The sequence below is a fragment of the Elgaria multicarinata genome, chromosome 9 (genome assembly GCF_023053635.1).
Source record: "Elgaria multicarinata webbii isolate HBS135686 ecotype San Diego chromosome 9, rElgMul1.1.pri, whole genome shotgun sequence".
NCBI classification, from domain to species: Eukaryota; Metazoa; Chordata; class Lepidosauria; order Squamata; family Anguidae; genus Elgaria; species Elgaria multicarinata.
Genome location: NC_086179.1, coordinates 96,847,574 through 96,873,192, shown reverse-complemented (window position 1 = coordinate 96,873,192; position 25,619 = coordinate 96,847,574). Strand labels below are relative to the sequence as shown.

Genomic DNA, 25,619 nt, shown 5'->3' with positions numbered 1-25,619 from the left:
GGTGGCGGCGGTAGGCCGGGGCGTGCCGGGCCGAGCTGTTGGGGGTTGGGGTGGGGTGGGCTTCCCCGGCCCCGCCGCTGCTGCCATAGTTCCTGCGGCGGCGGCGGCGGCAGCAGTAGGCCGGGGTATGCCGGGCCAGGCTGCGCTGGTGGGGTGTGTGGGGGATTCCTCCCCGCCACTGCCGCCATAGTTTGAGCAATGGCAGCGGCGGTAGGCCAGGGCGGGCCGGGACAGGCTGGTGGGGGTGGGGGGCTTCCGCGTGAACACTTACCTCCCACCGCTCACCACCCGCTCCAGGCTTCAAAGCCAGGATGGTGGGGTTGGAGGCGGAGGCTTTAGAGCGGCGCGCCAAGAAGCCACTTCCTGGCGCGCCGCTCTAAAGCCTCCGCCTCCAACCCCAGAGTCCTTGGTTCGAAGCCTGGAGCGGGCGTTGAGCGGCGGGTGGTAAGTGAACGAGGGGCGGGCGAGGGAGCTGCGGGGGGGGTGAGGAAGTGCGAGGGGGCAAGGGAGCTGCGGGGGGGGAGGGTGAGTGGGCGAGCGGCGGGGGGGTGAGTGGTGGGAGTGGGGGGGGCGGGGAGTGGGTTGCCTGGCCCCGCCGCCGTCGCCGCAGTTTTTGCAGCAGCGGCGGTTGTCCCAGGCCGGGGGGGGGAGAGGAGCGTCACTTACCACCTCCTCCGTTGGCAGTCCTGGCTGTAAATGGAGTCCCCAACTTCACAGGAAGCTGGGCCTTGGCTTCCGGTGAAGCCAGGAGCTCGATTTACAGCCGGGCCTGCCAACGGAGGAGGAGGTAAGTGACGTTGGCGGGTGCGGGTGGGAGTGGGGTTTGCCGGGCCCGCCAAAAGGGAATTTCAGCAGGTGTTATTTGTATGCATGCAGCACCTGGAGAAATTTCCTCTTCATCCCAACAGTGAAAGCTGCAGGAGCCCTGAACTATTTTAAATGTGGTCACTCTAATATAGCTCCTGCACCTTTCACTGTTGTGATGAAGAGGGGATTTCACCAGGTGCTCCATGCATACAAATGACACTTGCTGAACTTCCCTTTTCTATGCAATTGTTAGAGATACAGGAGCCCTGTCCATCTTTCCATGTGGCTAGGATGACCATATACAAAGGAGTACAGAGCTCCTGTACCTTTAACAGTTGCATAGAAAAGGGAATTTCAGCAGGTGTCATTTGAATGCATACAGCACCTGGTAAAATTCTCTCTTCATCACAACAGTTAAAGCTGCAGGAGCCTTGTCCTCTTTTGTATCTGGTCATGCTAGCATAGCTCCTGCAGCTTTAACTGTTGTGATAAAGAGGGAATTTCACCAGGTGCTGCATGCATTCAAATGACACCTGCTGAACTTCTCTTTTCTATGCAATTGTTAAAGATATAGGAGCCCTGTCCCCCTTTCCATAGGGTCATCCTAGGTTAGCTGGAGCAATAAGGCAGCTTCCTATGCTCCTTCGTACTACAGTCTAGTATCGGTATTCTGAACCAAATTGAAATTTCTAAGGAGCCTTCGAAGTCAGACTGTAATTCAATCTGGAGACTAAATTACAGCAGCAGGCTCAATCTAAACAACACATCTTGCCTCGCCAAAAAAAAGAAAAGGAAAAAACACACACCAAAGTATGCTCCCATTTGCTGAGTTCAAACTAGTTCTTAGAATGTATGAAATCTCAAGGTAAAATGGTAGATAGTTCAATATTTCTCTGGAATTTCCCTTTCTTTCTTTCCTTCTATTTCCATGGTTTGCTTGTATCATATCAAACCTAAGCATTAGTTCCAAGATTTTTGTTTTGTTTTGTTTCACAAGCTGCGAATGACTAATACAAGTTCATAGAATCATAGAAAAGCAGAGCTGGAAGGGGCCTATAAGTCCAACCTCCTACTCAATGCAGGAATCCACCCTAAATCATCCCAGTCCAGCTGCCTCTTGAATGCCTCTAGTGTGAGAGAGCCCACAACCTCCCTAGCTAACTGATTCCATTGTCGCACTGCTCTAACAGTCAGGAAGTTTTTCCTGATGTCTAGCAGGAATCTGGCTTCCTGTAACTTGAGCCCGTTATTCCGTGTCCTGCACTCCGGGAGGATCGAGAAGAGATCCTGGCCCTCCTCTGTGAGAAAACCTTTCAAGTGTTTGAAGAGGGCTCTCATGTCTCCCCTCAATCTTCTCTTCTCCAGGCTAAACAAGCCCAGTTCTTTCAGTCTTTCCTCAAAGGGCTTTGTTTCCAGACCCCTGATTATCCTCGTGCTATAAGAGAGGTGTCTTGATGGTGTCACTTTGGCATTTGTTCCTTCAAAACCCTGAAGCATCACAGCTATAGGGTGGAAGCAACAAATCCCCATGGCAGGCGGCAGCACAGGAGTTCTGGGCAGCACCAGCAGCTATTCAGCTCACCAAGCTTACACCCAGCCATCCCACGCATCCCCTGACCTACTGTGGGCCTCAATAAGGGTGACCATATGAAAAGGAGGACAGGGCTCCTGTATCTTTTACAGTTGTATTGAAAAGGACATTTCAGCAGGTGTCATCTGTATGCATGCATAACCTGGTAAAATTCCTTCTTTATTCTAGCAGTGAAAGCTGCAGGAGCTCTGCCCTCTTTTTAAATGTGGTTACTCTAGCATAGCTCCTGCTTCACTGTTGGAATGAAGATGGAATTTCACCAGGTGCTGCATGCATACAAATGACACCTGCTGAAATTCCCTTTTCTATGCAACTGTTAAAGATACAGGAGCCCTGTGCTCCTTTTCATATGGTCACGGGAGATGGGGGCTGGTGACTCTGATGTCAGTCGGGCTATGAATCCGTGCCAAGTTTCAGTTATAGCCAGCCAGAACTCCAAAGGAGCTCTCCAAGGTGTGGAACCCCATCCCCAAAATAGGTGCAGCACTTTGAAAAGCTCTTTTGGAGTTCTGGCTGAAACCCAGAGCAGATTCACCACCCCACTGACATCGGAGTCACAAGCCGCTTCTGGATTTAGCATGTCTTGCTCCTGTAGGGTGACCATATGAAAAGGAGGACAGGGCTCAGGGATCTCTTACAGTTGTATTGAAAAGGACATTTCAGCAGGTGTCATTTGTATGCATGCTGCACCTGGTGAAATTTCCTCTTCATCACGACAGTGAAAGCTGCAGGAGCCCTGCCCTCTTTTAAATGTGGTCACTCTATTATAGCTCCTGCAGCTTTCACTGTTGGGATAAAGATGGAATTTCACCAGGTGCTGCATGCATACAAATGACATCTGCTGAAATTCCCTTTTCTATGCAACTGTTAAAGATACAGGAGCCCTGTCCTCTTTTCCATATGGCTAGGGTGACCATATGCAAAGGAGGACAGGGCTCCTGTATCTTTAACAGTTGTATTGAAAAGGACATTTCAGCAGGTGTCATCTGTATGCATGCATAACCTGGTAAAATTCCTTCTTCATTCTAACAGTGAAAGCTGCAGGAGCCCTGCCGTCTTTTAAAAGGGGTCACTCTAGTATAGCTCCTGCAGCTTTCACTGTTCGGATGAAGATGGAATTTTACCAGGTGCTGCATGCATACAAATGACACCTGCTGAAATGCCCTTTTCTATGCAACTGTTAGAGATACAGGAGCCCCGTCCTCCTTTCCATATGGCTGGGGTGACCATATGAAAAGGAGGACAGGGCTCTTGTATCTTTAATAGTTGCATTGAAAAGGACATTTCAGCAGGTGTCATCTGTATGCATGCATAACCTGGTAAAATTCCTTCTTCATTCTAACAGTGAAAGCTGCAGGAGCCCTGCCCTCTTTTAAATGGGGTCACTCTAGTATATCTTCTGCAGCTTTCGCTGTTGGGATGAAGATGGAATTTTACCAGGTTCCACATGCATGCAGATGACACCTGCTGAAATTGCTTTTTCTATACAACTATTAAAAATACAGGAGCCCTGTCCTCCTTTTAATGTGGTCCCCGGGGGAGGGGGCTGGTGACTCCGATGTCAGTGGGGCTATGAATCTGTGCCAAGTTTCAGTAATAACCAGCCAGAACTCTAAAGGAGCTCTCCAAGGTGTGGAACCCCGTCCCCAAAATAGGTGCAGTACTTTGAAAAGCTCCTTTGGAGTTCTGGCTGAAACCCAGAGCGGATTCACCACCCCACTGACATCGGAGTCACAAGCCGCTTCTGGATTTAGCATGTCTTGCTCCTGTAGGGTGACCATATGAAAAGGAGGACAGGGCTCCTGTATCTTTAACAGTTGCATAGAAAAGGGAATTTCAGCTGGTGTCATTTATATGCATGCAGCACCTGGTGAAATCTCCTCTTCATCCCAACAGTGAAAGCTGCAGGAGCTATACTAGAATGATCACATTTAAAAGTGGGCAGAGCTCTGGTCATCCTTTACAAAAAGCCATGAAATTCAATAAACAAAAAACCTACGGTTTATAAAACAATGTTAAGGACGTACACTTTTCCACCAAACACCAAAAAGCGGGGAAATTGGGAGTTAAGGCTCACCAGCCTTAACGCCACATCCTCCCTAAGGAGGCAGAAAGTACCAGTGAAATTCTCATTCTGCCAAAGCAGATAAACCATGAGGACAGGATGGAGAATAGGATATGCAGAGGTGACTGTCAGGGTTGTGGAAAACTGATGACGAACAACTTAGAGCCACCTACTTCTTTTTTTGTTTAGAGCAGCCCTTCCCCAACCTGGTGCCCTCCAAAGGTGTTGGACTGCGACGACGGAGCAGGTAAGAAACAACCCCCCCTCCTGCCTGGCCCTGCTTCCAGGTAAGCCGCACCCCACTTACGTGCTCCATTGTCACTGGGCCCGGGCTTGAAATGAGCGCCCTGGTCCACCTTGGAAGCTCAATTCAAGCCTGGGCCCAGTGACGACGGAGCAGATAAGTCACCCCCCCTCCTGCCTGGGCCCTTACCTGGACCCGCTGCTGCTGCTGTGCGAACTGCAGCGCCGGCTCCAGGCAAGCCCTCAACCCCAACCCACCCCACTTACCTGCTCCGTCGTCGCTGGGCCCGGGCTTGAATCGAGTGCCCTGGTCCACCCGGAAGCAAGTCCGCACCTGCAGCCTTGCTTCTGGGAGGACTCGGGGGCTCGATTCAAGCCCGGGCCACGCCACGATGGAGAAGGTAAGTCGTGGGGTGCGGGGGGGGGGCTTGCCTGGAGCTGCCACCCCCCACAGTTCGTGCAGTGGCGGCTCCAGGTAAGGGGCCAGGCAGGAGGGGGATTGCCTGGAGCTGCTGCAGTTTGTGCAGCAGCAGTGGCAGGTCCAGGTAAGGGGCCAGGCGCGGGGGGGGGGGGTTCTTACCTGTTCCATCGTTGCCTGGCTCAGGCTTGAATTGAGCCCCTGGGTCCACCCAGATGCAAGGCTGCAGGTGTGGCCTTGCTTCCAGGTGCACCAGGGCGCTCAGTTCAAGCCCGGGCCCAGCAACGACAGAGCAGGTAAGTGGGGGGGGGGTAGGGGGGCTTACCTGGAGCCGCCCCCCTACGTTCCCCATCCTGCTGTCCCAGCATTCCTGACCATGGGACATACTGACTTGCAATGATAGATCGTCGCAGTCCAACACCTTTGGAGGGCACCAGGTTGGGGAAGGGCTGCTCTAAACAAAAAAAGAAGTAGGTGGCTCTAAGTTGTTCGTCATCAGTTTCCCACAACCCCACAGTCACCTCTGCATATCCTATTCTCCATCCTGTCCTCATGGTTTATCTGCTTTGGCAGAATGAGAATTTCACTGGTACTTTCTGCCTCCTTAGGGAGGATGTGGCGTTAAGGCTGGTGAGCCTTAACTCCCAATTTCCCCGCTTTTTGGTGCTTGGTGGGAAAGTGTACGGCCTTAACGTTGTTTTATAAGCCGTAGGTTTTTTGTTTATTGAATTATATTATATTCCACCGTGACTTGTTACAGCTATTAGCACTTTCCATTTACAAGCTGTATACAGACTTTTTTTAAAAAATGTTGTCCCTGTAAGGCTCCAGGCTGAAATTAGGAGTGGGGGAAGAATTTGTGGGAAGGGGATGTTTAAAGCTTCCCAGCCGTCGCTGCTCTCGCCCCTCCTGGCCCCAAACCCTGCTTTTTGCCCTCATCGGGGAAAATACAGAGTGGACTAGTTTCCCTCATGCCCTTCTGTGTATTTGGTGGGTTGGTTGGGGGTAACTGCTAGGAGAATAACTTTAAGAGCAACCCCACCCAACCTGGGACTGTCTAGATGGTTTGGACCACAACTCCCAGCATTCCTGACTATTGACCATGCTGGCTGGGGCTGATGGGAGTTGAAGTTCAAAACCTCTGGAGAGCAGCAGATTGGGGAAGGCTGGTTCAGAGGAAGAATAGTTTAACAAGATTCCTTTCTCTCTTCTTAATTGAAGCTTTCCAGTTATTCTCATTTAAAACTTTGTTAAAAGGCAGAACTTCGGAGATTTTTTTTTACACTTTTTTATTGTAATTTATAATGCGCTTTTAGGTTTTCATTGTTGTGAACTGACCAGAGAGCTGCGTTGTAAGAGTTGGTTTGTTCCAGTTTTTAGGATTTATCACACAATCCTATGCATGTTTACTCAGAAGTAAGTCCCGACTTACTGTCAATGGATATTAGGAGTCCTTCTGGGCAAGGAAAGGGTTAATGGGTGTTTTCCCTCCCGCCCCTTTGCTTTCAATGTTGCAAAGGGGGTTGCTGGGTTCAACTGTTTGTAAATGTGGCCTAGAATCCATTTTGTTTTGCTGTATGATGCATCTCAGCCATATTGTGAACATGTGTTTTTTTTAAAAAATCCTTTCTTTCCCTTTCGTGGTGTGAGTTAACACATATTCATGGCAAAATTCCTTCTGTTTTATGGGACACTTCTTTTTCTCCTTTAAACATGTGATTATGTAACCCAAACTCACTTACAGCCATTGCGTTTTATTTTCCTGCTGCATCAGTTTGCCTATGTGTGAAATGGGTTTCCTGGTCTCCCATCTCCCTTTAATTTAAATCTTGGTGAACTGGGCTTGGCTATAAATGCCTTTCTCTGTGTTGTCTAATATATATAAGGTGCCTGAAAGCACACAACTATGGATAAATTGTTTTTTAAAGACACTTTTTAAAAAAGCTGGATCTCTGTTGGTTTGGGGAATTTAGTGTGCTGCAGTTATGTAACCCAAACACATACTCTCTTCCAGTCATTATTTGCCTGCTGCCTCAGTTTGCCTGTGCGTGAAATGGGCTTCTTCCTTTCCCACTTCCCTTTGCTTTCAATAAGTGGGCTCTGCCAGAAACTGCTTTCTTGGTGTTAATTCTGGAGAGGTTTCTGAGAGGGGGTGATCCCCTTGGCTCTGCCTCCAGTGAAACCACATTCCACCCCGCCAATTAGGGTTAGGTAACTGAGGTTTGGGATGGGGGCACTCATAACTGCATCACACTTGAAACCCCTGATGCCTAAACTTATTCTGGGCAGTTCTCCAAACTATACTCCGGCACCAGCAGCCAGAGCAGCAAGAACACCCTCGGAAGAATTAATCTGCTTATTCCGTGGATCTCTCCCTTTCCCCTCACAGGACAGTAAGCCAGGAAAAATGAGAGGGGGAGGAAAGAATTATCTTATACCTTCTCCATGCCTTCCTTTTTTTTATCTTCAGAGAGTTAGGACAGGAATGGGTAGTGGGGAGAATTTACTCACAGTGCAAGCCTATGAATGTTTACTCATAAATTAGTCCCACCATATTCAATGCCTCTTATTTATTTTATTCCATATTAGAAAAATTGTGGATTACAACCCAATTAAATCAAATAAAAAGGTATCCAGATGCAGTTTCAAAAGGAAAGTTTATTTCCACCTCAGGTACCAAAAATCTCTTTGTACAAAGGTCCCCTTCCCTTGCCAATGTAAGGGAAAAGGCCCGGAACAGAAGTTTACGTTTCATTTTATACAGAGGGAAACATTGTACACAAATAATTGGTTGTTAGCTCAAATCGTCACAGCTGATCCTCCTTCCTGTTTTCTTGACATGCCCAGATGGGGAGAGACCCCGTTGACCTTGCAAAACTCCATTATCACCTGATTCCCTTAGTGATGAATCCTGGGACCTTCCTGTCGCGTATTCCATTGTCTTTAACTAATCCCTGTCCACCACTCCCTCCCTGGTTCCCCCCCTCACAATGTCCCCTGGGACATTCCTGTCCCACCTTGCCTACGTGGCAGAAACCTTCCTGCTTCACCCTGCCCTGGTGCCTGACATTCCTTTCGATGGGCGAGCCGCCCACCTCTTATTTCTCTCCCTGGTTTCCCACTGAGCTGTGGGGAAAGGAAATAAGAGGGTGTGTGTGTGTGTGTGTGTGTCAAGCGCCTGGTGATTTAACCAGCGGCTAGGGCTCGTCCTTACCCCTGAGTAAGCGACCTTACCCAAATAGGTAAATGGGACTTTTCTCTCCTACCTGGGAGTAGAGGGTCTATTCTACTCATCTAAATCACTTAGAAATCACCCAAGGGTGACATTTTGGGAAAGGGAAATGAGGGATCTTGGAAGAAGGACAGGAGAGAAGAGATGAGCGTAGGGAGTAGTGGGAAATCAGTTATTTTTCCATAACAATATTACAAAGACAATGGATTGCAATGAAAAAACAACACCCAGCTTCAGTTTGCTCTTACTTTCCTTACACTAAGAGTCCTGGTTCTTCCTGCACTCGTTCAAAAGTAACTGTTTTCTAAAGAAAGTGTTCTGTCTATCTAAACTGAATGTCAAGGAAATGCTTGTGCAGTGACACTACCTTGTTTGAAAGCCATTTCCTTACAGTAATTTGAATTTTTCTAATATTTGCAATATTTTTAAAAAATCTAAATACATATGGTTAGGATGGCAGTTTTAGTGTGATGTATACTATTATTTTTCTTTAAGAGTTCTTAACATGTGGGACATAGCCCGCCCACCTAGAAATATGCTTTGCCCCTTCTGTGCCCCCCCCCCGATTTATTTTCCTGGTATTGCCACTGGCCCACTTACAGATGTGTCTCCCACTCCTTCTGGGCTTCTTTCTGTCACAAAATAGATCCTGGTAAATTCGATTTTTCATTTATTTATTTATTTATTTATTACATTTTTATACCGCCCAATAGCCGAAGCTCTCTGGGCGGTTCACAAAAATTAAAACCACAATAAAACAACCAACAGGTTAAAAGCACAATTACAAAATACAGTATAAAAAACACAACCAAGATAAAACCACGCAGCAGAAATTGGTATAAGATTAAAATACAGAGTTAGAACAATAAAATTTAAATTTAAGTTAAAATTAAGTGTTAAAATACTGAGAGAATAAAAAGGTCTTCAGCTGGCGATGAAAGCAGTACAGTGTAGGCGCCAGGCGGACCTCTCTGGGGAGCTCATTCCACAACCGGGGTGCCACAGCGGAGAAAGCCCTCCTTCTAGTAGCCACCTGCCTCACTTCCTTTGGCAGGGGCTCATGGAGAAGGGCTCCTGTAGATGATCTTAAGGTCCGGGCAGGTACATATGGGAAGAGGCGTTCCTTCAAATAACCTGGCCCCAAACCGTTTAGGGCTTTAAATGTCAATACCAGCACTTTGAATCGGGCCCGGACCTGGACTGGCAGCCAGTGAAGCTGGAAAAGGACTGGCGTAATGTGATCTCGCCGGCCAGTCCCTGTTAGTAAACGGGCTGCCCTGTTTTGTACCAGCTGAAGCTTCCGGACCGTTTTCAAAGGCAGCCCCACATATAACACATTGCAGTAATCCAAGCGAGAGGTTATCAGAGCATGGATAACTGTAGCTAGGCTATCTCTGTCCAGATAAGGGCGTAGTTGGTATATCAACCTAAGCTGATAAAAGGTGCTCTTTGCCACTGAGTTCACCTGTGCCTCAAGTGACAGTTCTGGATCCAAGAGCACCCCCAAACTACGGACCCGATCCTTTAGGGAGAGTGCAACCCCATCCAGGACAGGGCAAACATTACCTCGCCGGACAAATGAACCACCTGCTAACAGTACCTCCGTCTTGTCTGGATTGAGTCTCAGTTTGTTAGCCCTCATCCAGTCCATTACCGTGCCCAGGCACTGGTTCAGAACAGTCACTGCCTCACCTGGGTTTGATGAAAAGGAAAGGTAGAGCTGGGTATCATCCGCATATTGATGACACCTCAGTCCACATCTCCGGATAACCTCCCCCAGTGGCTTCATGTATATGTTAAACAGCATAGGGGATAGGATAGAGCCCTGTGGAACCCCATGGCTTAGGAGCCACGGCACTGAGCAATAATCCCCCAGCACCACCTTCTGGACCTTCCATCCAAGTAGGAGCGGAACCACTGCAACGCAGTACCTCCAACTCCCAGCTCAGACAACCTATCCAGAAGGATACCATGGTCGATGGTATCGAAGGCCGCTGAAAGGTCCAGGAGAACCAACAGGGTCACACTCCCCCTGTCTCTCTCCCGACAGAGGTCATCCCACAGGGCGACCAAGGCAGTTTCCGTTCCAAAACCAGGCCTGAAACCCGATTGAAATGGATCTAGATAATCCGTTTCATTCAAGAGTGCCTGGAGTTGTCCTGCAACCACCCGCTCAAGCACCTTAAATCAGAATGTGCCGCCATTTCCTGCTGTGTGCATGCAAAGCGGCGTGTCAAAAATGGCCACTGAATGGGCCATGTAGTCATTGTTCATTTCCTCTTTCTTCCCCTGTGTGATGAATGAGGAAGTATCATGGGACAAAAGCCAGGGGGGAGCGACAATAAGGAAATGCGATTTCCCCCTGGCTGATGACACCCTCAGACATGCACAGCACAGCCCAACCCCATGCATGTCTATTCAAATGTAAGCCCCAGAACAATAGTTTTCAAACATGCAAAGTTCTAAAGATTTCTAAAGTTTAGATGGGCATTTAAAGTTCAAATGCCTTTGAATTGCCTTTAAAGTGGAGCTAAGACCAGGGTTTCCTTTTACTGTGCTGCGTTACTTGTGACCAGAGATAAGACTGGGGGTTTGCTGCACAGAGTGGAGGGAGGGGGAAGAGGGAGGGCCTGTGGAAGAAGCTTTCAGGCTAGACAGGGGACCCCCGTGGGCCAGATCCAGCGTGCAGGACCAAGCTTTCCCATCCCTGCTTTATCCAAACACTGTGATTCTAATAAATCCCAGACCTGCTATTTTATGCTTTATATTGCTCGGAGAGCCAAAACTATATAGTTGCTAATAAATGTTTTAAGAAATACATACATATATTTGTTGGTAGGAAAGCTTCTCTCCCAAGAAGAATAGCATGGTTTGAGGGATGTGTGTGACAAATTTCATTAAGGTTTTGGCATGGGATAAAGGGTGTTTTTTTAAAAAAAAAAAAACTTCCCCCTTGCCATGGTCTCAATCCTGATCTGGCCCATTTGCACTTGCCAAACTATGCATTTTCAGTTGTTTGGTGGTATATAAATATAATAAATAAATAAATTTAATGTAATTTGCAGTTAGATCCTAAGGCATTTGTTTACAGGGTAGTGAACAACCTACTTCTGTGTTAGAAAGAATGTTTTCAGTGTGTTAGCTCCTTAAAATAAATCATCCCATATATAAAGGCTTTGGTACCAGGTTCAGAGATACTGGTACATGATCAAGGACTTATGAGTGGAATCCAGTTATGCCCTTCTGCAAACAGAAGGAGTCCTCCTGTTTGAAGAAGGGTCTGATTCAGCAGATGCCTCCTCTAACAAAAGAAGACGGGAGGTAATTTTTGCCAGTTCTCTCTTCCTCCTGCAATCCCCCCATGCCACCTTCCATGTTGTTCTGGAGGGTCCCCCAAGTCTCTGGAGCACATTTTGGGAGGCACAGAGGGCAACTGGGGAAAGGGGGGATTGGTGAAAATCACCTCCCCTTTTCTTCTGTTAGAAGAGGCATTCGCAGGATCAAAACTCTTGCTGTGACTGGTAGGGCAATGTCTACTCACTCACTCATTCATTACATTTCTGTACTGCCCAGTACTGCTCTCTAGGCAGTTCACTGCACAATAAAACACAGTACAAATCACTTAACGTTCAGAAATTTAAAAAGTTTAAGAACAAGTTAAAGATAATTGACAATAAATCTACCAGGACCTGATGACAAACTAAAATTCTCCACCATATGATGCCAAATGTATGGGAGTAGAGGAAATACTTTAGTTGGCACCAAAAAAGATAACAATGTTGGCACCAGGTGGACCAAACTGGAGAAAGTGTTCAATAATTGGAGCCACCACCAAATAGGCCCTCTCCCTTTTTGCTAGACTTCAAACTTCTCTCGTACTCGGATGTTGACTGTAGTGTGTAGGTAGGTATTGTGGTCCCAAGACATGTAAGGCTTTGTAGGTCAAGACCAGCACCTTTAATTGGGCTTGGAAACATATTGGCCAGTGCGGTTAGACTAGATTCAGTGTTAAATGGCTAGACCTTCTGGTCGCCACTATCGATCTGGCTGCTGCATTTTGTATAACCTGCAGCTTACAAACCATCTTCAAGGGCAGCCTCACATAGAGTGCATTGCATTAATCTAACTTGGAAGTGTTGAGAGCATAAATGACCAAAACCAAGTTATTCTTGTCCAGTGAAGGATTTAGCTGGGCCAGGAGTAGTGTTGTGTTCGTGCCGGTTTCCTCTGGCATTCACACGTGCTGGCAAGCTGACACAAGACACTCACGTCACTGAGACTTCTTTTACTGAGGAAATCACATGGTAAACAGGCTTAATGGTTACACAGTCTCCAAACACACTTAAAGTTGAACAATGGTTAGAAAGCTTTAGGCTCTTTTTCTGAAACAATCCTTAAGGCAAACACTCGGGGCGGGGTGTGTGTGTGTGTTTAGAGTATGCCACCATCCTATTTGAGCTTCTCCAGATGGCACTTACGCTGGCACCTCAAGGGACATGGCCAATCGCCTAACCCAGTGGTTCCCAATTAGCTAAGTACTGCGGACCCCTTGTTTTTCAAATGCCAAGCCATGGACGTCCTACTTCTGAAAATTTTGTTATCTCTATGGTAGTTACCTGTGCGAAGCAATTTTTTGGAGAAAATAAGGGGTAGCCCCTAATAAACAAAGGATTTTAGGTATACTAAAAAAAATACCATAAAATTTGTGATATTACCACACAAAAATGACAATGTTTTAGTTAGGAATATAAAGACAAATTTAATTTTACTAACGTCTAGTTTAAAATTGAACAAATTATGACATATCTAGCAGCTACTAAACCTAAATGTGAGTGGGAGAAATCATGCCTCTTTTTGTCCAGAACAATCCCTTCCACATCCGGTTCAATATTTCCTACTTTTAATCTCAAATCTGGATCAACATCGAGCCGATTTCTATGCTTGTTCTTCATATAACAAAATGTCAAAAATGTTTGTTCACAAAGATATGTGGAACGAAAGGGAACTAGATGTTTCAAAGCTTTTTCACCTAACTTCTAATAATCAGGAAAAACCATCACCCAGAATTGGTCCAGTCTATATTCTTTGAAAAATGATTTCAATGAACCATCACAAGTCACATCAACAAGTGCATCTTGCTCTTCCGCAGAGAGTTGTTAGTTGTACATCACCACATTCAAAAGGATTCCTTATCCATGAGTTTTCAGGATTAGGTGCAGGGAAGAAACCTCTGAAGCTAGTCGCTAAATCACGCAGGCGCTTTCACTGTCGAAGCAAACAGAGCGTGGGAGGCAGCGTATTTTCTTTTATTAAAATGCAGACCTTGCAGAGCTAATAGGTGAATGGTGCCACGGACCCCCTGGGTGGGTTACGCAGACTCCCAACTGGGAACCACTAGCCTAAACCAAAATCCCAGGGAAGGGTTGCTCTGAGCCACCAGAGAAGATCAGTCACGCACTTGTCATTCTCAGCCCGCCACAACTGAGCTGACCCTGGTTCTTCTTCGTGGTCTCTATGCATCACACATATGGGCTTTGCGCCTGCGCAGAGACCAGACCGGAACCTTCTATAGCTGAGTGGAACGTTTTTGGCGGGAACCCCTCCCCCACGCTACCGCGCACGTCCATGGGGTTCCCGCCCTTACCTCAGTTCTTCGTCGTCCGCCATTGTGCTTAGACCATAGAACCAAACCTCTTAGCGTTTTCTCTTTAAAAGGCTAGAGACCCTCTATCGAGTCCAAGAGGAAGATGTACAGTTTCTGGTCCAACATCCCAAACCTAATTCGATCGTAGTGGAGTCGGCTCAAGGCCACTCACAGAAGGCACATTCTGCACAGAGAAGGCAGAAAGTTGGACCATACGGGCAGGAGGATTTACTCCTCTGCCTCTTTGGGCATCAGGGCATCAGCCTACGAGGCTACCATGGCACGATACCAGCTCTTCCTCTGGGAGAAAATAGGATCACTATGTGAACATCTCCCAGAGGACAAAAAAGAGCTGGCATGAGTTTTCCAGAGTGAAGCTTCAGCCATAGCCAGGCAACAATTGTCGACAGCGAAAGGTCAGCAGAGGCAGCAGCAACAACAGCTCCAAAGCAAACGTCAGCCCGACTTCTCTAAGAAGCAGCGGGTTTAACTTCTTTATCCCAGATCCACCTCCCTTTGTGAACCGCCTAGCACCACATTACCATCAATGGGAGTCAATAACATCGGACTCCTGGGTGCTCACTATCATCAACTCGGGGTATGCCATCGAGCTCGATGTCCTTCCTCCTTCTTCGGGGGTGAAAGTAATGGTGCCATCCCCTCCTCTGCTTCTCGAGGTACAGACCCTCCTAGCGAAAGGAGCCATCTCTCCAGTACCCGCAGAGGAACTCAACCAGGGGTTTTTCTCCCGATACTTCACGGTCCCGAAAAAAGATCTGGTAGCGGACATTTCAACCACCCTCAACCTGTTGGTCTCGTTGGGTCTGTGGGTCAACGAGGAGAAATCCATCTTGACCCCACAGCAGAAGCTGGACTTCATAGGGGTAACCCTATCGTCTTGGGACGGGAGAGCATACCTGCCCTCGACCAGAGCAAGCACCCTTCAAGAGTTAGCCATCGCTACCAAGAGCCGCCGAAAGGTCTCGGCATGGACAATTCAGAGGCTATTAGGCTTGATGGCAGCTACAACTGCAGTCATCAGGTTTGCAAGACTCAGAATGAGAATATTGCAGGCCTGGTTTTTAAGAACTTTCGATCTTCGACACGATGCCCGCGAACTTACCTGTCGATCCCGACGCAAGTAAGGGCATCTCTGAAATGGTGGTTTTCGATGTCGACGCTCCTAGAAGGAGTTCCCTTCCAGCAAGAAACTCCTTCGGTAACGATCACGACGGATGCATCGTTGATCGGATGGGGAGCACACTGCGACTCCCTCACAGCTCAGGGCCGTTGGCCTCCTTCCCAGAGGGAACATCATATCAACCACCTAGAACTGCTAGCGGTGGAGAATGCAATAAAAACTTTTTCACAAATGATCGAGGGCCGAAACGTCCTGATCGCGACGGACAACACCACGGTAGTGGCGTACATCAACAGACAAGGTGGGACAAGGTCTCATCCTCTGAATCGATCGGCACTCAGGATTTGGAACTGGTGCATAAAGAGAAATACTCACCTGATGGCGATCCATGTAGCGGGCAAGGAAAACATCATTGCGGACGCCCTCAGCAGGTCTTTCCACGTCGACCATGAATGGGAGCTCGATACCGAAGTAAGAGACGTTCTCTTTTGGTACTGGAGCCTCCCTGCTGTCGATGTCTTCGCTACCGAAGAAAACGCAGCTTGTTCCAGGTTCTGCAGCAGAGCAGGAAGAGGAAAGCACTCACTAGGAGATGCTTTCACCAGAACCTGGAAAGGAAATCTTCTTTACATCTTTCCTCTGTTTCCACTGTTGACGAAGGTGCTGGCCAAAATCCAGTCGGACAGGTCAGACTGCATCCTTATCACACCGTGGTGGCCTCGACAGACGTGGTTCTCCCACGCCCTTCGACTGTCAGACGGGAATTACATCAGACTCCCGCCGATACCGACACTGTTGTCTCGACACCAGGGCAGGGTTCGACACGCAAACCTGTCGACCCTCAAGATGACGGCATGGAGAATATCATCCATTCCTCCTCTCGTACCAAGGATTTAACTGTAGACCATATATTGTTGGCATCACTAAAGCCTTCAACAAGAAAATCTTACGCGGCAAAGTGGCAGAGATTTCAAACTTTTGCCTTGGGAAATGATCAAGCACCTGAATCTTGCCCTTTGCCATTGATTCTCAAATACCTATTGGCACTTTATCAGCAGGGACTCAAACTCACTTCCATCAGAGTTCACCTAGCAGCTATTACGTCTTTTCATCGAGGCATGGATGGTTTTACACCTTTTACACATCCAACATCGAGGAAATTTCTAAAAGGACTTAAAAATACGATACCAACAGTAAAGTGTATCGTTCCACCATGGAGCCTGTCAGTGGTGCTACAGAGGCATTGACAAAGAAGCCCTTCGAGCCCATGGCCTTATCTGACCTTAGGCTTCTGACATTCAAGACTGTCTTTTTAGTAGCCATCACTTCTGCTAGACGTGCAAGTGAGCTTAGGGCTCTCAGGATAGATGCTCCTTACACTATCTTTCACAAAGGTAAGGTTGTGTTACGCACAGACCCTGCCTTCTTGCCTAAGGTAGTGTCAACCTTTCATCTGTCCCAATATATCACTCTACCAGCTTTCTTTCCGAATCCTACATCACCTGTCGAGTCTGCTTTACATACACTTGATGTAAGGAGAGCTCTTGCCTTTTACAAGGCTAGGACAGAGAGTTTTAGGAAAACAAAGCAATTGTTTATTTGTTATGGGGAGCCTTCTAAGGGACTCCCTGTTTCATGCCAGCGACTGTCACGCTGGATTGTAGAGACAATTGAACTTGCCTACTCTATCTCTAAACTAGAGCTGGTGAAACCTGTGACAGCTCATTCTACCAGAGCCGTCGCAACATCTGTTGCTTTCGGCAGAGGTGTTCCTTTGACAGAAGTCTGTAGAGCTGCAACGTGGTCCATCCACGTTTGTTAGGCACTACAGTTTGGACACCCGTGCGAGGCAGGACTGCTCGTTTGGAAGGACAGTGCTCTCGGAGATCTTCAGATGATGCACCAACCCACTTCCAAAGATATGTCAGCTTGCTACTCGCCCATATGTGTGATGCATAGAGACCACGAAGAAGAAATGCAGGTTGCTTACCTGTAACTGTAGTTCTTCGAGTGGTCATCTATGCATTCACACAACCCACCCACCATCCCCACTTGGTGGTGTGAGACTTACAAATAACACAGTTATATGTGGAATGTACTTTATTTTATTTACACTCATGTTTATGGGGGCACAATGTCGGACTCCTGTAAACTGAGGTAAGGGCGGGAACCCCATGGACGTGCGCGGTAGCGTGGGGGAGGGGTTCCCGCCAAAAACATTCCACTCAGCTATAGAAGGTTCCGGTCTGGTCTCTGCGCAGGAGCAAAGCCCATATGTGTAAATGCATAGATGACCACTCGAAGTACTACAGTTACAGGTAAGCAACCTGCATTTACCATGACTACGGGGAAGGTAACATCTCAGGCCCAGGAACTCCCCTGCATGTAACGTTAGCTCTGGGGAAGCTCTCTTGCCACCTGAGTTCAGGACACAAACACACAATCTACAGCAAATGCGAGTCCAAGTCTATGAAAAGCCTCACAATACTTTTCATGGCACAGTTCCAAAGTCCAAATAGCAAAGCGTCCATGTGCAGAATGCTTTCAAAGTCCCAATCAGAGATGGAATCCAAAGCAGGAGGGAGGTCAGGCGTTGCGTTGAGAGATGAAACCTAGCCAAGCTTTTCCAGCTTTGCACCAGCATTTAAGGCCTATTCAAAAGCCACTTGACAGACAGGTCCTCTGACCTGTAAGCCATGCCCATGTGCCAAGAGGGCAGTATGGCACCACCTACTACAATGATGCTATAGTCTGAGTGATAGCTTCCAAGAGCGGCCTACTCCTTATCAAAACGCTCTTAAGTACCCAGAGAACCAGCAGCTTCAAGGCTGCAACAGGGAGTAAGCAAGCTAGTTGCCGTGGGAACTTCTTACAGAGATAAGCTTGCAGAGACATCTGACATTCTCAAACTATTTCTTAGTAAATCTACTTACTAGGTACAAGGCCGGCCCTGTGCTTATACCTGACAAGTAGTCTCACCACCACTTCTTTCAGTGGCCAGGACCAGTCCATCACACAAGGAGAAAATGACCACCCCTCTGGTCCAGCTGGTGGTTCCTTTCCTTTCAGATTCAAGAAGCCACAAGAGGCAAGGATCTGATAAGGACGTGGTCACATAAACCTGTCCAAGCATCCTTGAGCTGTAGCACTTGAAACTCATCTGACAAAACTGGACAAGACAATGCTCTGGATACCTCATCTGATTAAGCACTTGTAACGCTAGAGTCTAAGTCCTGGCAGATGCAAGAGATTTTGTCTTGGAAGTGCCTTGCAAATCTATTATAGTGGGCCTCTGATGGATCCACTGAGTCGTTAAGGCCTGCATCTAATGAACCCCAGACAATCCTGAGAAGCTCCACTGGGTTGCACATAAGGGATTCAATAGAGGCAGAGAGATATTGTTCCTTTGCTGCCTTCACTGTTCCTGAATATATATTAGCATATATATTTTCTCCAAGGCAGGGCAGACTCTCTTGATTTTTCTTTAAAGGTTTTCCAAAGGATCAGCATACTGCATATTTTTGCAGGTACCATGTTTTGAGTTGAATGACATTTAATCTGCAAACTTAAAAGCTGATGGTCGTCAGTTGATGAGATAATCGTGTTTGTTCTTCTACATCTTAAAGCATTTATGATTAGTAGCAAACAGATTTTATTACTAACATTTCTGAATTGTTTTTCTGCCAAATTAGACACTGTTTTAACAATGGCAAGAATACATAGGACTTGATTTCATTTTAATTTTTCATTACAAAAATTAAATAAGACTGAATTTTAACAATCCTGAGAGGATAACATAGGGTCTTTGCTTAACATGTGGGAAAACTGCAAGTAGGAATACATGACATATGTTTTTGAAGTAAACTACAGCTTTTCAGTCATCTTTTGTTTTATTTTGTTCCTACAGATTTCTATTGGTACTGGTTTGTTTAATTTTCAGTGTTCTGTCTACAATAGAACATTATGCAGAATTTGCCACTGGGACTCTGTTTTGGATGGTAAGTGATTTAACTTAAAATATTGGATGCAATGTCTATAGTGCAGAACTGTTAGGGTTTTGCTATGAAACATTGATAAAGCCAAGTCTGAAACAAAAATGGTTTATGTTGTAGGCTGCAATCCCATGCACACTAACCTGGGAATAAGTCCCATTGAATTCATTGTGAGTTACTTTTGAGTAGACATGTCCAGTACTGCACTTTTATATCACAATCCTATATGCCTACTCAGAGTAAGTCCCACTGAATGCAACAGGATTTAGTCCTGAGTAGACATAGGATTTCACTGAAAGGCTTTAGTCCTATGTACTCTTTAGAATAAGTCACCTTGAACTCAGTGCATGCACTTTTACATCTAAATGGTTGCAATTTTATGGGAATGTGTTGGTAAAATTATATTTCTAATTTTGGACCATTGTTTGGAAAATAGAGCAGTTGTGAGAATACAGAAAATCAGCCATTATTACATTGGCACAGTGCTTTCAGGTTTAACTGAATAAAAAGAGACCACTACAACATTTTTTTTAAAAAAAAAAAATCCAGGGGCCATATATTTCCAGAACTAGGGTATCCAACTATGGCATAGTTGCTGTGCTGTCACTGGAAGGAATAGCTGCCTTTGGTTCAGTTAGCAGTATCTAGTCTGGGTGTGAATGTCTGAGGAGAAAGAGTGCTTCTCTCCTGAAAACTGAATTCCTTGAGTTTTAATTTGAAGATACGATGGGCTTTGTTAAAGTGGCTCTTGACTGTCTTTCACTGAACATTATAAAACCTGAGCATATGACTTCTTCTAATTTGCTAAAAGCTTTTAGCAGATTAATTCATATTTAAGTGTGGCATACATTCCCTCATGCAAAGCTTTGGTTCTTGGTTTTGCTGCTAATGCCACTCGTGACAACCATTTCTGTGCCTGGTGTGCTGAGGAAACTTCAGTAAAAGTGTACAGAAGCTACAAAGTTACCTAACTCAACTATTTGGGTAGTTTATTATTTTGTATATAATATAGATATCCAGAAATGACACTATTGGCCTAGTTACTAGTGTCCTGTTACTGCAAGTGTTCTATTACTGCTCTGTTGGATAATCACATAGTAAATGGTTAAATCTAAAGAGTTAAGTTTACAAGGCTGATGGCCTTGTAAACTTACAAAGGGCCGTATCTCGCTGGTAGAGCAGAAGCTTCCAGATTCAATCCATGACATCTCCTGCTAGAGGATCTTGGACAACTAGCAAAGGCCTCTGCCGGGAGACCCTTGAGACCTGCTTCCAGTCAGTGGTGGTGCAGTTAGGTGATTTTTAGACTAGATTTAACCATCTTACTGAACACACAACCATGTTAGACGATAACGTGTCTTACTTCACTTACTTAAATCTAGTAAGCTACCCCTTGCAGCATTTGGAGTAGTGATGGGTCAAGTGTGCCATACTACACATGACATGTAGCTTCCTAGTTTTTGTGCATTTTCCCCATTCTAAAAGGTTGAAATGCCTCTCCTAAGGCTTAGTTACTGGCAGTAAAAGCTTTTAAATATGATGGTAGTTTTGGAATTTTGGCCCCACTCCTTTTGTCTTCAAAGCTACCCAAGAGCTACCCAAGAATATCCCAAGAGCTTCTCCAAAATGCATTTTGGCTCTCAGGCTGAAAGAGGTTCAACACCCTAGATTATTCAGCCTGGATCTGGTGTTCCTGGGGAATGCCTTGTCCTGTAGGACTTTCCATGATGGTGTGAGAACTTCTTTGGAGGTGCTGCTCTATGTCCCGTCATTTAGGGAGGCTTCTTCAATGAGGAAAGGGTGCCTTTATATTATGATGGCACTCCAGAAGTGGAATGCCCTGAGGGGACAGTGTTAGACTAGATGGTCTGTAGGTCTGAACTGGTATAAAGCAGCTTTCTGTGTGATATTATACATATTCATATAGTCACAGTACTGTGATCTTGATCTACAAAGTGAGGTAGCCACCTCAGGAAGCAGTTTTTGGGTGCCGTTAAAAGGCTTGTTTGGTTTAATTTATTATTAATGTACTTTGTTTGCTAGGGAGGGAGCCTCAGATGCCCAAATAACTTGCAATAACGACAACAACAACAACAATAATATATTTATTTGTTAGTTACCCGCCTCTTCCTCTGGATTGAGGCGGGGTACACCACAAATAAAAACACCCCCAAAATACAACTAATTCAAACGTTCAAACTTGGTACTATGACTTGGGGGCAGAAGTGCTCTTTCTTACTCTGCCTCAGGCATTGGAATGTCTTTGGCCAGCCCTGCAGTGCCCCTTTATTCAGTTGCTTGAATAATATGTGGAGTTATGTTACATCATGTTACACTAGGGTCGTAGCTAGACCTAAGGTTTATCCCAGGATTGTCCTGGGGTCAAACCTGTTCATCTAAGTGCCACACAGGGCATCCAGCACTCAGGCAGGGATGAACCCGGGATGATCCTGGGATAAATCTTAGGTCTAGCTATGGCCTAGGTCCTATTGTATTTCAGTGTGCTACAATGTGATGCGCCTGGAGATAACAATGAGGTAGAAGCACAATATCCTTTGTGAAGTGCAAATTAAATAAAAATCCTTTCTGGAGGCCTGAGTGGAAGTACCCACTCCCTGGTACTTTACAAAACCAATATCTTTTACTACGTAGATGTGGGGTTTAAATTCTAATATTAGCTTTTTTATTTACTTATGCAGCAAGAAAAAATAACATACAAAATACAAGCGTTATGAAAAAAGGATGAAAGAAGGGACTTCCACTCCTCCCGATAAAAATTGACTACTTAACAATATGAAAAGGGTATAAATAAGTTAGTGATTACATTTTACTGAACCAGTCTAAGATAGAAGAAGGAATTAGAGTTTGCAATTTAGGACAAAATCCAATGCGTTCTGTTAAGGTATACTGGGCGTTATAGGACTTATTTCTGTCTAAACGTGCATAGGATTGTGCCCTTAGCTGTCATGCAACTTCTGGCAGCTGATACAGTTTCTCAAATTTAAAAATTAAAATTGCTTTCAATTTTTAAAATTTCAATTTTTCAAAGTTTTAAGATTGTTTTTCAAGTTTACATTTTTAGAATAAGATTTAATATTAAAAAGAAGTTTTTTCAATTTTTTTAACTGTAACTCACCTTGGGGGGTGGTCCTATTCAGACCGAAATGCAACTCATTAATCTCTACCAATAAAGTGGAAAGTATAATGCCGGGTATATTTTGAAAACGTATTCTTAGGCTTGCATCTTTTTTAGCTGGTAGAAAGGGTGTGGTGTGTCCTGATTGTTTTCAAAATTTAGACGGCTGCTCCGGCCAAGGCATTTCAGGTAAAACAAAAAAAAATGTGGTTTATCACAAAGCTCTAATTTAAAATACAGTTCTTATTAACACAATTTTCTATTTATTCTAACATAATTTACTAACTCAATAAAACTAAAAAAAACCCAACCAACCTAAAGATGAATAAGTTGCAAAGAAATTTATTATTTATCAAATAAATGTTATAAGCATGATTTACGGACCCGAGCAACGCTGGGCATATTAGCTAGTTTAAAATAAAATATATTATCCAATGCTTTATCTGCAGTAAGAATGAGATCTTTCGCATAACCAAACAATACAATTGTGACTGTATCGTCTTCTTTGCTAATTTTAAAATTGATTGATTATTTTTCCACTTTTAACTCCCCCCTCAGTCATTTAGTGCCAATGGAGACTTTTTACCCCCCCTTTCTTTTTTAAATCCACATAGAGTGGATGTGTGGAATTCTCTTGCGTTCTATCGAACGAAGGGGCATAATTTCATTCCTGCGGCTCTCGAAGTCTTCAAAGCCAAGCCTATAACTCAATTGCTCTTTGGGATTCCAACTTAGGCTGATACCAATTTAAAATCATTGGAGATTGTGCAGACCAAATTTCTCAGACAAATTTTTGCAATACCTAACTGTGTTTGTAATGCTGCTTTACAGCTTGAGGCTGGTGTTATCTCTATCCACACACAGGTCTGGATGAGGACACTTTCTTATTGGCTGCAGCTGCATCTAACTGCCACGGGTCTGCTCACCCTGGTATTGAGAGACTCCCATAAAAGTAGCTGAAAGAAAGCTGCAAATAAGAGGCTAAATTTAGTTGGCTTTGTTGAGTTATGGTATGTAAGCTGTTTAGTTATGGCTCAGACTGGGACTCTGGCACATAACCTTTTGTAATAAGTCTCTGTCTGGGAAACCAGAGACTAGCAGAGTTGCAGCGGTTCTCAGCCAAGAGACAGCAAAGACATAAATTAAGGCAAAGGATTCTTGTAGGTTAAAATAAATCCTTTACTGGCAAATACACATAATTTAGTTATGGCAATACAGGTACAAATACTTACAAACGGTCAATCAGTACAGCACACATCAAGTTGGGTAATTGGAAGGACATGAACATGCAAAACACATTTACTTTTATAGTCAACCTGTACAATGATGCAACTCTTTGCAACCCTTAATTGATGAAAACCACTTAGACAATAATTCAATTATTACACTCAGTGTCCAGGTGGAAAGTTGACCTTTAAGTTCTGCTGAGTCCTCAGAGGATCTGAGTTCCAGATCCTCAGAAATTATCAAAACAATGGAAAAACAAAACCAAGATCCATTCCAGGATCTAACACCCCTTCTTTTGTTTTACACAATTGTTTTACAATACCACATTGTACAGTTATTTACACTTCCTCCTCCCTGAAACCTAACGTTTCACAAATCTCTCTGTGTTTGGTGGGCGCTAGTGGTTTTGTGAAAATGTCTGCAAGATTCTCTTTTGACTCACAATAAACTAGCCTTAAAACTCCACTCCCTATGTGTTCTTTCACGTTTTGATACTTTATGGAAATGTGCTTGGACCTTGACTTAAATATCTCTGTGTTCGCCAAACTGATGCACGCTTGTGAATCACAGTAAACTGTCACTGGCTTCTCAACATGGACTTGAAAATCCTTTATTAATTGCATCAGCCAAGTGACTTCTCCGCACATTTCAGATAGAGCACCATACTCAGCCTCGCAGGAAGATATTGAGACAAACACTTGCTTCCTGGACTTCTAGCAAATTGGCGCCTTCCCAAATGTCAGTACAAATCCAGATGTGGATTTTCGGTCCTCCACACAGCCACCCCAGTCTGAATCCACAGAGCATAAGAGTTTCTTATCTGACTCGGCAGATAACTTCAGACTATGATTTAAGGTCCCTTTGAGGTACCTTAAAATTCTTTTTACTGCTTGCCAAGCAGGCACAGTTGGATTAGCAACGAACCTGCTTAGAATGTTGACAGAAGCAGATAAATCTGGCCTTGACCAGTTCACTAGATACAATAACATTCCCACCACCGAATGATACAAGCCTGGATCACTAAAGCTCTCTCCTTGTAAGTTCTTTAGGACATCCAGTTCCATGGGGCTTTTTACTGCTTTGCTTTGTAGCATTCCACACCATTCCAGTAGACTCAGAATTTTTTGCTTTTGACTTAGCAAAAAGCTTCCATCTTCTGCTCGATTGATTTCTACTCCCAAATAATTCTTTACAGCACCTAGGGACTTCAAATTATACCTACTACTCAGTTGCTCAGCTACTTTGTTGATTTCAGCTTCACTGGAACAAGATATTATCAAATCATCAACATAAATCAAAATAGCCTTGTAGGCTTTACCTTTTCCCTTTGTGTAAAAACACGGGTCAGCTAGGCTCCTTACAAATCCCATTTCACTCACCAGAGTATTGTTTAGTAAAGAATTCCAACACCTAGCACTTTGCCTCAGCCCATAAATAGCCTTTTTTAGAAACCACACCGTGTTGTCTTCTGTTTCTAAACCTTCAGGCTTCCTTAAATATATTTTCTCAACAATTAGTGCGTTGAAATAAGCCGTTTGAAAATCATGTTGGCTGACCTTTAGGTTTTCTTTAGCTGCAATTGTCAAAAACAAACGCAAAGTTTCTGATTTTGCTGTCGGAGCGAAAGTTTAGTCATAATCTACCTCCTTAACCTGATTGAACCCTCGGGCGACCAGCCGAGCCTTGAACGTCTGCTCCCTCGTCTCTAACTGCTTGCATTTAAAAACCCATCTGCAAGTTAGAGACTTCTGCCCTGTGGGTAAAACTGTCTCCTCAAAAACTCCGTTTTCTTTGAGACTATCTAGCTTCCTCTGCATGGCACGTTTCCATTGTTCTCTCTCTAAAGAATCCAATTTCTTTACATCACAATAAGAATTAGGCTCATAATTAACATTGCAAGCATCAAAGCCAAACCTTTTAGGAGGGATGCCTTTGTTAGCTCTTTGTGAGCGTCTAGGGATTTCTTCCTGCTCCGCTAACTCTTGAGCCTGTGTACTCGGACTGGTCACTAGCAACTCAGGCGCTTGCCTGTTATCTAGTTCCACCAGCACTTCTGGGTTGTCATGCAACTCCCTCCAGCTTTGTTCTGAGAATTGTGCTGACTTTGATACCACTATCCTTCC

General features: G+C 45.1%; 1 protein-coding gene across 1 annotated transcript in view; it reads left to right on the top strand.

The window, feature by feature from the left end:
• The window catches only part of LOC134404312 (potassium voltage-gated channel subfamily KQT member 1-like), a 466,408-nt gene that overhangs the window by 31,664 nt on the left and 409,125 nt on the right, over positions 1-25,619 (top strand). Inside the window, exon 2 of the mRNA XM_063135026.1 lies at positions 19,049-19,139. Coding sequence (XP_062991096.1) covers positions 19,049-19,139 — 91 coding nt within the window. The remainder of the gene's footprint in view (positions 1-19,048; positions 19,140-25,619) is intronic.